The sequence below is a fragment of the Phocoena sinus genome, chromosome 2, assembly GCF_008692025.1.
Source record: "Phocoena sinus isolate mPhoSin1 chromosome 2, mPhoSin1.pri, whole genome shotgun sequence".
NCBI classification, from domain to species: domain Eukaryota; kingdom Metazoa; phylum Chordata; class Mammalia; order Artiodactyla; family Phocoenidae; genus Phocoena; species Phocoena sinus.
The window spans coordinates 75,708,669-75,720,989 of record NC_045764.1 but is presented as its reverse complement, the minus strand read 5'-3'; the positions used below and the strand labels follow the sequence as shown (position 1 = coordinate 75,720,989).

General features: G+C 43.9%; 1 protein-coding gene across 3 annotated transcripts in view; it reads right to left on the bottom strand.

Moving 5' to 3' along the window:
- MYO1E (myosin IE) overlaps positions 1-12,321 on the bottom strand; it is a 204,334-nt gene that overhangs the window by 33,305 nt on the left and 158,708 nt on the right. For all 3 annotated transcript variants that reach the window (XR_004348446.1, XM_032622613.1, XM_032622614.1), the window contains 4 exons: positions 10,987-11,085; positions 4,950-5,094; positions 621-735; positions 242-411 (listed from right to left, as the gene is read on the bottom strand). Coding sequence is in view for 2 of the 3 variants with exons in the window: in XM_032622613.1 (XP_032478504.1) it covers positions 242-411; positions 621-735; positions 4,950-5,094; positions 10,987-11,085 (529 nt within the window). In the remaining variant the exon portion in view is untranslated. The remainder of the gene's footprint in view (positions 1-241; positions 412-620; positions 736-4,949; positions 5,095-10,986; positions 11,086-12,321) is intronic.

Below are 12,321 nucleotides of genomic sequence, written 5' to 3'. Positions count from 1 at the left end.
TTGTAAAACTAAATATACAAATGTATGCCTGCAAAAAAAGTTCTAACAGATACACACAAAATGTTAACAGTGATTGTTTCTGGGTACAGGTGGCTACTTTTCTTTTGGCTTATCTGCATTTTCTAAATTTGTCTACGATGAGCATGTTCTGTTTTGGTAATCAGAAAAGCAAAATTGCGAGTTATTTTTAAAACTAAGGAATCTGTTTGGTGACTCTCAGAGGTGGGCAGTCAGCGTGTACCTTGAACCTCCTGTCATACTTGGTCACCGTGTCTGCAAAATCAATCTTCTCTCTCTTGCCCACAAACTGCTGGAGTTCCGGGTGCTCTTCCATCCCTATGTAGTCCCCGATGAAGTTCCTGTTAATACTGTTTCTCCTCCTCTCCTTCTTGTTCAACAGGAGGTCAGAGGCTGCAATTCCCAAAAGGGCAGAGAAGGGGGAAGGATCAGCCCCCGAGAAGGAGGAAAATGCTCAGTGTGGAAAGACACAGAGACACTCGAAATGAATGCAAGGTTTTAACACACGACATTACATGCAAAGTAAAATGAACTTGTAATTCGTCTAAGTTCAAAAGTATTCTTAGATTTGGTAAATTCATGAAACAAAATGACTACAATACCCTCTTCTCTCATTTGGACATATTTCTTCCGGGCCACAAATTTCCTCCATGATTTCTGTATCACTCGAGCATACCCATCGTACTTTCGCTCTCTCATTTCTTCTAGAAGAAAGAGCTGTGAATATAGAGAAGACCGATGTGAGCCAATTCACAGGACCTGAACATCACTTTTTTGGGTATTTCAGGGACACTCCGTTTAGCCGAGGACATAATGGAAGGAACTTCTCAGACTCATAAACAAAGGTGAAAAAATGTGTTTATGATCACTATAGCTTTTATACATACATAGTCTTTTAATATAATATATATTATAATACTATAATATATTCTTTTAACAAAAAACATAGTGGAAAATAGCTGGATCTGAGTGTATTCACTTGGACCTTAATGACGGTGTCTGCCCTGCCTTGTTCATAACCTCTGTGAGAATCAAATGAGTGATTCAGCACTTATCTACTTATTTCCCACCTCGATCCAAAGAGGATATTAAGTGGCTTCATCAAATGAGCTCGTGGAGGCAGTTGTCTAGTGCTGCCTATAGCCTCTTATTAGAATTTTCCAGCTTTTGCAAGAGCAGAGGCTGTGCTGCAGTGGAAAGAGGGCTGCCCTCCTCTTGGGTCCACAGAAGTATAGACTTCCTGCCTCACAGAAATCTCCAAGGAGTCACTGGGGCAGGGATAATAACCAGTGACTGGAGCTGGACTTAAGATGTGTTAGCTAGGACTTAGATTCACCGAGAGGGGCTGGAGACTGTTTTAGTTAAGGGCTCATATCAGACACCGGCAGGTGTTGAGACTCAGGCCACCTTAACGATGAATACTGATTTCTGCACCCCACTCAACAAAGCCCTGGAATAATGAAGATGACAGCAAGCAGCTGTAATGAACCGAGTGCCCACTACAGGTCAGGAATCATTCTAGATGCTTTACACACATTCTTTCATTCAACCACTCCACAACTACATGAACCACATATTTGTGTTATCTCCATTTTACAGATGAGAACACTGGAACTAAGATTGGGTGGGGCTGGAAAGTGAACCAAGGTCTTTGGACGTACAAGTCTTTCTCTGTAAATCTGCATCTAATCAACTCGTAAAATGGTGGGAAACTCTCATTCACCTAGAAAGTGGTTTACATGACTCTCTAGGAACAAAAATAAAACGGACCAATAAAAACCCAAAGTAATGATGATGAATGTCATTGTTAAAATGTTCCAGAAGTAAACAAGTGATTTGGTTTGAAGGCAGCTGGGCTTGATTTGTTGTCTCTTGTTTGTCTGCGTCTGTACCCTGGAGACACATCGATCTCCCCCTGACACTCAGCTTCTCCTTCTCACATCCCCAGCTGTGTCAAAACCACATCTCAAACTCAAAATACCAAGAGAGGGGCACTTCATTCCACAGCCATCAGTGCCATATACAATATGCACAAGGAACATAGTTCCAAAACAAAAGACTTTTAACAACTGGACAGAATGTTTAAAATCTGAGCCCCGCGGTCGCGGTCGGTCGCCTGGAAGATTATCTGCTGGTGTTTCTTATCTTGTGTGTTGGATTGCTGGGTAAGTCTTGTTTTCTTCTTCTTTCCCAGAACTATTTTGGGAGTGTCATAGAAAATACACTTGTGACTCAGAAAGGATGAAGACGCAACCAGTTCCCAGCTTCCTATAGACTAGTTCAAAGATTATCTGGTTTTTAGGCTCTTTCCGAAAGCCATACGGGTTAGAAATCAGGGAGGTTCAAGAAGAGAAAGAGAGAGAGGGAGAGACAGAGAGGAAAAAAAAAAGCAAAAATCATGGACACATGTAACAAATAAACTAAACCAAACCAAACCCTCTGGTGCCTGATGTCTAATGTGGGTTCTTAAAAGCAAATGGGTTACTTTGTAAATTCAGCACATTTACTATAAAAATCAAGGCGAGATCACAGGGTAGATTTTTTTTTTGCGGTACGCGGGCCTCTCACTGTTGTGGCCTCTCCCATCGCGGAGCACAGGCTCTGGACGCACAGGCTCAGCGGCCATGGCTCACGGGCCCAGCCGCTCCGCGGCATGTGGGATCTTCTCGGACCGGGGAACGAACCCGTGCCCCCTTGCATCGGCAGGCAGACTCTCAACCACTGCGCCACCAGGGAAGCCCCACAGGGTAGATTTTTAAAAACCATTTTTCTTTTTTTGGCCTCACCATGCGGCAGGCAGGATCTCAGTTCCCCAACCAGGGATCGAACCCGTGCCCCCTGCAGTGGAAGTGTGGAGTCTTCACCATTGGACCGCCAGGGAAGTCCCTAAAAACCAATTTTTGTAAAAGTATTTGCAATGTCAGGGCTAGATGTGGATGGATGAGTGATGGCGGTGGGGAGAGAGTAGTGATGATGGGATTTGTGTGCGTGTGTAAAAAGATGGGGGAGAGGACAGGCAAGTGATGGTAAAAAGCAATTGGGAGGAAGACACGGAGAAGAAAAACCAAAAATAAATCTTGATTTCTGAAGTAAAATCTCAAAGCTCAACTGAATCAGAAAAAAAAGTGTGAAAAATATTGAGGCTGTTTTTGTGAAAATTTAGCAAGTCAAAAAAGTAAAAGTGGGTATAAAACAACAGAAGAGTTCTCCATTGTACCAGTAAATCACTCCATCCTGTTTTAGAAAGAACAGGAACTGTTCTGTGGGTTGCTTAATGGTGTATGACACAACATTTTCATTTTATAATTGGAAATGAAATTACTGTGAAGCTACAAATAACTCAGAGTGGAAAATGCTACCACAAACTTTTCATAAATGGGTTCTATCGACGTGTGCCACTTATTTATTTAACAACCTTTCCGGTTCATAAAGCCATTCAGTCACAACCATTAGCATGTCTGATCTAGGGCTGATCCTGTGAGGCAGGCAGAACAGCAGCCACGGGGCCCGTTGTAAAGGAGAAAACTCACTGCGAGACCAGAATTTGCCTAGAGTCAAGTGTTTCCATTATGACCAACACTGCAAGTTCTCATGGTATTTCCCCTTGATATGGTGACTAATTTTGCCAAATTCACCAAAGACTCCTGAAATGGAGTCTTGTGATTATTACAGGAACCTCAAGAAATGCTGATGCCCAGCCCCGGTTAGTTCCAGCAGTTTCTCCAACTTAAAAAGGAGTATCTGGGCTTCCCTGGTGGCACAGTGGTTGAGAGTCCGCCTGCCGATGCAGGGGACACGGGTTCGTGTCCCGGTCCAGGAGGATCCCACATGCCGCGGAGCGGCTGGGCCCGTGAGCCATGGCCGCTGAGCCTGCGCTCCGCAACGGCAGAGGCCGCAGCAGTGAGAGGCCCGCATACCGCAAAAAAAAAAAAAATTTAAAAAAATTAAAAAAAAGCATCTTGGTTAGTTGCTAATAAAACTCTTTAAAAAAAAAAGGAGTATCTTTGGGATTTCCCTGGTGGTCCACTGGTGAGGACTCCATGCTTCCACCGTGGGGGGCACAGGTTTCACCCCTGGTCGGGGAACTAATAACCCGCATGCCACCCAATGCAGCCAAAAAAAAAAAAAAAAGTGTCTTCATTCCACAGCCCCAGAGCTATGGGGCAGAAGAACTGAGGGGCTGGGTTGGGTTCCTGTTCAAACTGAGAACTTCCTGTGGACGGACATTCATCAGGCTCAGAGTGACCACACCCTCATCAGGAAGATTAAGAAGTTCCACTAAATTAATCTGTGGAGGTCTGATAAGTTTGCAAATTGTTAAACCTGTATGTTTGAATTTCTTACTGGTAAATATCCCTGTCCTTTAAGCCCAGAGATTTCTCCTTCTACATACTAGTCCCCTGAAAGTCCTTTCCGGGCTTCCTCATGGTCTTCAAGATACAGTTCTGGGAATTGTCCCTCCCAGGCTCTTCCCCCTTTAAGGAGGAAGCCTGGGCCTGTGTGACACAACCTGCTTGGTGTCACCCGGGTGAGGACGTAGGTTCACCCAAGCCTCCTTTGTGGGCAAAGAAGTACCTATTAGCTTAGGCACTACTGGACACCAAAAATAACTACTGGGCTCTTCCTATGAGCCGCTTTCCTCATGAGGCTCTGACTGCACAAAAGCACACAAAACACTCCCTGACCTTAAGGTGATGATGTCTAGAGTGGGAGAGAGACTTTAAGTAAGAAAAGAAAACAGTTTCGTATCCATGCTGAGGGCTCTGGGGTGTGGAGAATGGCCTATGCTTAGACTGGGAGCAGTGGAAAGCCTTCTCTGAAGAGCCCACATTTAAGGCAAGAACAGCAGGATGAGGAAAAGAAGTCAGCCACGCCACGGGGAGGGGGCCGACAGGGGCTGCGGGGAGAGGGGTGGCCCTGAGGAAACTCACAGACTCGGGGGCTTTGACGAACACTTTGCTCTTCCCGAGCTGGAACTGGTCACTGTCCATGTTGACGGACTGCAGCAAGTGGAGGACACCTTGTTTCTCGTCCCCTCTCCACGAAGGCCAGGTGGCTTTGGTCAGAATGGCGTACCTGTAAGGACAATGGGGAGAGGAAGATCAGGCTCAGCCTGGACCACCCCCCAAAGGCACTCGGTGCTGCTAGGGTCCTGGCCATCCCCTCATCTCCCTTCCAGGGCTCAGGGATGGACCTCGACAACTGCAAAAATCCACTGGGTCCGGACTGCCCATTTCAGAGCTGCCTCCTAACTCCTTCCTTATCTGACCATTTCCATGCTAAGGCCCTGGAGGAAATCTGCTTTTCCTTTCTACCACTGTCTAAAAATAGCATTCCTGAAGGTCACCAATGACACTCTTCCAGCAAAATCAAATGGTCTTTTCTTGATACCAATTTCCCCTGATTTCTCAGGAGTACTTAACAGTCAATGTGAAGAGTTTTACAAAGCTCCGCATAAGCAGCTGTTATGATTACGATGGATCAACTTTCATCTTTGGAGTTCTCCGCATCTTGAGTCAGGAGGCCCTGGTGATCTGGTCCTTGGCTATTCTCCAATCTCGTCTCCCTACTGTCCTCCGGCTCACCACGTTCCTGGGAGGATGGCCTCTTCTTCATGCACATTCAACACTTTCCCTCCTCAGAGCCTTCACCCATGCTGTTCCCTCTACCAGGTGTGCTGTTCTCCAAACTTCTCAGGTGGCTGGCTCCCACTCAGGGGGTGCTCCCCTTCAGTGACACTTCAAGAGAGGCCTTTGGGGTAGACCCAGGCGAAAATTGTCCCTCTGCTATTCTCTCTCATAGAAAATAATATTTTTCCTTAAGAGCATGTATCATAATTCATAACGATAGTCATGTTTGCACCTGTTTGGTTAATTCATGCCACCCCCATGGGGACAAGAGCTCCGTAAATGGGTGCTCACCCTGTACATCTGGCACCTTACACAATGCCAGGAACACGGCAGTAAGAACTAACATGAAGGGCTCCAACACTATAGGGTGCGTTCTGCATCAGGTGCTGTTCTTGGTGCGTTAGATCCTTGATCTCATTTTATTCCTACAGCAACCTCATCCAGTTGGTCTTTCCATTTTGCAAAGCAGGAAACACAGGCAACTAGAGACCCACTCAAGGCTACTTAGCTAGTAGGTGTCATAGCTGGGATTTGAAACCCAAGCTGTTTCTTTCATGACGGCACTACATACAAGGCATGGATTGGTATACAGGGAAATATTCCCTTTAAAGATGATACAGTCTACTACCCATGTCTATGTTAGAAACATCATAATTATGTACGAAGCTAATCTAATAGGAGACAGAAGCACATTACAAAATGTCAAATACAGAAGGTACCAAAGACTTGAGGTGGAAGGAAGGGAAAGAAGGATGGAGGGAGGGAGGGAGGAAGAAGGGGAAATCAGAGAGTGTGGGTGAGAAATTGGAGGGCGTGGCCTACGGGCAGGCACATCTAGAACATAGGCAATGAATGGGCCCCAGGCCTCTGAAGAAGCCAGTGTCCTCCTCTGTTCCCAGAAGCTACTAAGAGGATTAGACTGATTTATGGCATCCAAGGGAGAAGGCAGTCGTGACAAGAAGAGTGGCTCTGCCTTCAGGGTCCAGGGCTCCCTAAGAGGACAGAGTCAGTGCTCATCACACCCTTAGGTCTAGCTGGCTGGGACTAAGGTGATTCTAGGGACCCTCTCTGGTCCTCCTAAATATCCACATCTTGCTTGATAATACAAATTTCCTGGAGAAGCAAATCCTCTTATTCACTAGTTAGCGATAAAAAGCTTAGAAATGAAAATGCCTGGCTGAAGCCCAACATTAGCAGGAATACATTTCACATGTGGCATAATGAAGTCAGTTATACAAATTGAGTCACATAAAAATGACTGATAGCAGGGTTGCCATTGGGGGGGATGTGGTGAAGAGGTAGGAATGTACTGGCAATATAAATGGATGAGGGAGAAAGTTCATGCAGGGTATGGGTGAGAAAGAAAAGACCAGACTCCCAAGGTGACAAGTTTCTAAGAGTAAGAGTTTGCCTGGCTTGATCTAATCAAATCAAAATTATAAACCAAAAGTATCCTTATTGTGCAACCACAAATAGGTAGCTCTTTGCAATTCACATTTTCCCTCCTATTAAAATAATGCTGTATTTCTCAATTGGGTTTTTTTTTTCTTTTTTTAATAGTAAGGAACTTGTTTTTTTTTTTTTTTTTTTTTTTTGTGGTACGCGGGCCTCTCACTGCTGTGGCCTCTCCCGTTGCGGAGCACAGGCTCCGGACGTGCAGGCTCAGCGGCCATGGCTCACGGGCCCAGCCACTCCGCGGCACGTGGGATCCTCCCGGACCGGGGCACTAACCCGTGCCCCCTGCATCGGCAGGCGGATTCCCAACCACTGTGCCACCAGGGAAGCCCAAGGAACTTGTTTTGAAGAGACTTTTTCTTCTTCCTTTTCCTGACAAGGCCGCTGAGAGTTTGGGTCTGGGTAAGACATGGGAATTGCCTGGCATTTCCAGAGCCCTTTGACAATGGACCTCTCGTGGTGGTCCCCTTGGCTTTCAGGAAGCTTGATGGTATCCTCCTTACTTCCTTTTGTACTTCACTGGAGAGACCAGGGCATAATTCTAGTACAATGTTCTTGCACTATATAAGTACACCCAGTTCACTCGTCTTTCTCCAGGATATACTGGTGGGAACGGGTTGCACGAGGCAATGGTGCACTGCCTAATAGGTTGCCTGTGATAATTCTGGAGAGATGGGGATAATAGCTTATACTCCCCTTCATTAAGTACTTTCAGTTTAAGACCAAAATTTCATCTCAAGACCTTTGCACTGGCTGTTCTCTCTGCCTAGAACTCCCTTTCCTGCCCCTAGTCTGGAAGGCTCCTTGTAAGCCCTCTTATAGATGACCAATCCAATGGTTCCTTCTCAGACAAAATGCAGCCCAGCAGACCTCTAGCTGCTGGCACTTGGATTTAAGGATGTTTCTGACCCCCAAGGACACTAAAATCCTGGCAGCCAGCAGGACACTCGCTACACTCCATACCTGAGATAATAAAGGTATAAGATGTTTTAATTACTCACAGGGGATCACAGGATGAGACAGTGACTGGTAGATTCTGGACAAATCCTGTTACAACCCCAGACTCATACACCTTATGGAAAACAGCACTGTCTCTGGAAAAATATTCCTTGCCCATTGACAGATATATGGCCTTGTAGCCATTTTTGAGTGGGAGACTAAACGTGTACTTTTTATCGAAAAACAAATTTTCCTTCCAAACTTCATTTTTATTATCCTCCCACAGTACTCTCAAATCAAAAGAAATAAGAAAACATCAAAAGAGCCTTCTTTTTATAAGACAGGGCTGCCTGTTTGTCTCTTCTGAAAGGAAAAGCCCACAGCAGGAGAGCTAAGAAGGGAGGCATGGAAGGACAAAATCATTTCAGTGAAAGTCTCTCAACACAAAGGGCATAACAGATATGCAATAAATGCTTACTCTGTGTAAGGCACAGAAGAAAGTACCACCCGTGGAGCCATGCAGCTAGCCTGGCACTTGAGAGAGGTCCATATATTATAACCAGGTCATTTCACAGCTCATTTAAGGAGCTGCAGCAAACAAGTAACACAGCCCGCTCAGGGCACCCTGACATTCCTGCCGGGAGAGGAAAGCGTGGGCTTCCCGCTCCCCCCAGTGCGGTAAAGCTCACAGCAATGCTTACGGAAGTCAGGTTTGTCGGTTTGTTTTTAAATAATATGGAAGGAAGGAGGTTTTTCAGAACTGGTTTCTCAAAAACAAACAACCACCAAACAAGGTCAGATTAAAAAAAAAATCTTATGAGTTTTCAATAGTAATGCCAATTAGAGAGAATCTGCAAATATCACATAGTTTTTAAGTACAGAAAAAATACTGAAGAAGGATAAAACTATAAACATTTTGGACTTGTTGAGGGCAGGCCTTTCTAAATTAGGGCAAGATGGAGGAAATACTTTTCTTTCACTATTTTCTGAATTTAATTTTTTTCCCTCTTAATTAAATAGGGGTATTTTCAAAGAAACGTAGTTTTACAAAAATTTTAATGATTATCTAAGCCATGGTTCTCAACTAGCTTTGCCCCCCAGGGGACATTAGGCAATGTCTGGATACAGTTTTGGGTGTCACAACTTGGGGAAGATGGGGATGGGGGTGGGATAGGGGGTTGGCACTACTGGCATCTAGCAGGTAGAGGCCAAGGAGGTTGCTAAACATCCTGCACTGTACAGGACGGCTGTCACGATGAGGACTCATCCAGCCCAAAAGATCAATAGGTGAGGTTGAGAAATCCTGTTCTAAACTAGTGTCACCCATCTGCTTAAAGAAGAGCACAGTCTTTGATAATTAACATTTCAGTTGTTTGTCGGCAAATGGATGCGAGCGTTCCAAATTTACTTTCTCACTTTCCTAAAGACATCTTTTCGTATTGCTCTGCTTACACTAGAGGTGTAGTGGGCCCTTTAATTCAGAGAGCTGTGTCAGTGAATTTGATTCCTAGTCTAATCAGCCTCCAAAATTATCAGCAATCTTGAATGTGTGGGGACAGAATCAATGAAGCTTTGTTGTATGGAATGATCCACACTTTTGCTAAGCCTCTTCTGACCTTCCACATATGATGACCCACAATGATGAGCAGTAGGTCAGTCATCCCAATCGCATGGCAGAAAAAACAACATCCCCAAAGGGAAAGCTACTTTATTAGAAGTACTGGATTTCAAAGACAGCAATTAAGCTCTTCTCCATCCTACAACCTCTTCGTTACATACAATGTGAAGTAAATAAAAATTTCTTACATCCTGCTCCTGTACCATATACCAGGAAGACATAATTATTTTCTGATTAAAATACTAAATATGGCTTCCTTCTTTCATAAAGGAAATTAAATAGATGTAGAAAATCAGTGGAACTTCACTAACTTAGAGTCATTAGAGAAGTTCGAATCCTAATATTTTAAGGACATTAAATTTTATCCTTTTTAAAAACAATGCAAAATAAGAACAATTTAGTACAGATCCCGCCAAATGCACTTTAATGGAAATATTAAAATCAGTTTAACTTTATATTTGGACTGTACAAAAAATCTGAGGTTAAATACGTTAAGCTTGTAAATATCTTCCTAAAATTGTCTTCATACTATTAATTGGCTCAGTCCGTCCCCATGTCGCAATTACCATGAACTTCTGAGCTGATCTGTCACTCTAAACAGACAGAATACTTGTGGCTACTGATTTACTTACAATAAATAATGCTAAAAAGAACTGTATTATAACTTAACACTAAAAAGACAAATAATTTAAAAATGATCAAAGGGGATGTAAAATGGTACAGCCACTCCGTAAAACAATCTAGCAGTCCATCAAAAAGGTTAAGCACAGTTACCATTTGACCCAGCAATTCCATTTTTAGTTATGTCCCGAAGAGAAATCAAAACAAATGACCACATAAAAACACGTACGGGAACACTGGTAGCAGCATTATTCGTCATTCAAAACAGCCAAAATGTGATGTCCATCAACTGATGGATGAATTAAGAAGAATGTGGTATATTGGAACACTGGCGCAAGGGAAAATTATTTGGCAATGAGTAGGAATGAAGTGCAGGTATATGCTACAGGATGATCCTTGAAAACATTATGTGAAGTAAAAGAAGCCAGAAACAAAAGACACATATTACATGATTCTATTTATAAGTAATGCTCAGAATAGGCGGAGAAGGAAGTGTCTGCTTAGGGCCAGGGGTGAGGGCCGAATAGGGGGCTGATGACTCGGGAAGTGAGATTTTTCTTTTTGAAAATGTTCTGAAATTAAATGTGGTGATGGATGCACAACTCTGTAAATATATTAAAAGCCAATGAATTGTATGATATGTGAATTATATCTCAATAAACTTGTTTAAAACAAAGAAAGAGTCCAGAGTCACCAGTTCATTACCTCTGTAGGAATTTTTGGAAGACGCGCCGATAGGCATACCCAGCTCTCCTCACTCGAATGTTCTCTTTTAGGCCCAGATATTCTACTTGATGCTTTACCCTATAAAGGAGAGAATGGAGCCAGGACATTAGTGGATAATCTTTTCACTCTGTTCTCCCACCCACCATTCCCCCCAAACTCCCAATTCCACACTGCAGAGAAGCATATTAAAAAAAGATTCTAATTTATAGTGTTCAGAGTCTGAGCTGGCCCTCAGGTTATGTAATATTAATACATTTCTGGTTAACTGAAAGGGTAGAAATCTGATTCAGGAAAATAATTTTCCTTTCTCCCATCCTCCAAATCCCAAACTCACCACCAGCCTTTTCTCTACTAAGGAAAATATACATGAGGTTGCCAGTTAGAGATATCTGCTCATTTTAAGATTTTTCACAAATACTGGCTTCACCCCAAGCTTTGAGGCAGGGAACGCATCACCCATTGATTCCTTTCCCGTGAATCACATGGAAAACAATGTGCCTCATGTGAAAACATTGTTTCATTCATTGTAACTTCCATCACTAGGAAACCTTGTTACACAAATTTTTGTCAACAAGACAACTAGTTCAACATATTCTGTTATGTTTAAAATGTCATGCTTGGGACTTCCCTTGTGGTGCAGTGGTTAAGAATCTGCCTGCCAATGCAGGGGACACGGGTTCAAGCCCTGGTCCAGGAGGATCCCACATGCTGCAGAGCAACTAAGCCCGTGTGCCACAACTACTGAAGCCCTCGCGCCTAGAGACCGTGCTCCGCAACAAGAGAAGCCACCACAGTGAGAGGCCCATGCACCGCAACGAAGAGTAGCTCCCGCTCACTGCAACTAGAGAAAGCCTGTATGCAGCAACGAAGACCCAATGAAGCCAAAAATGAACAATAAATAAATGTCCTTTTTTGCATATTCTTGGAGTGCTGTCAACTCCTCAGTAAACATCAACCAGGCTGGCAATGCCCGCTGTTCCCCTGGGTATACCATCTCCTTCCCTCAGAAGGAGTCCTCTTTTAAGACTGTCCTCAGAAGATCATGGCCTGAGAACTCTACTAGGACAGTTATTTAGAATCCAGGGCAGGCAACTTTGCCAAAGCCAAACAAAGACACATTTTCAACAGGAAAAGAAAAATAAACTACACGCCATAAACTTGTGGAATGAGTAACCCTGTCCACCAAGAACTCCAATTGACCCTGTGATCCCTGACAACGAAGCACACTGCCCTTTCACGGACCCCGACATTCCACGCTCACGGATGAAGTGAGACCATCTGTCACACAGTAAACCTGAACCGAGATGAGGGGGC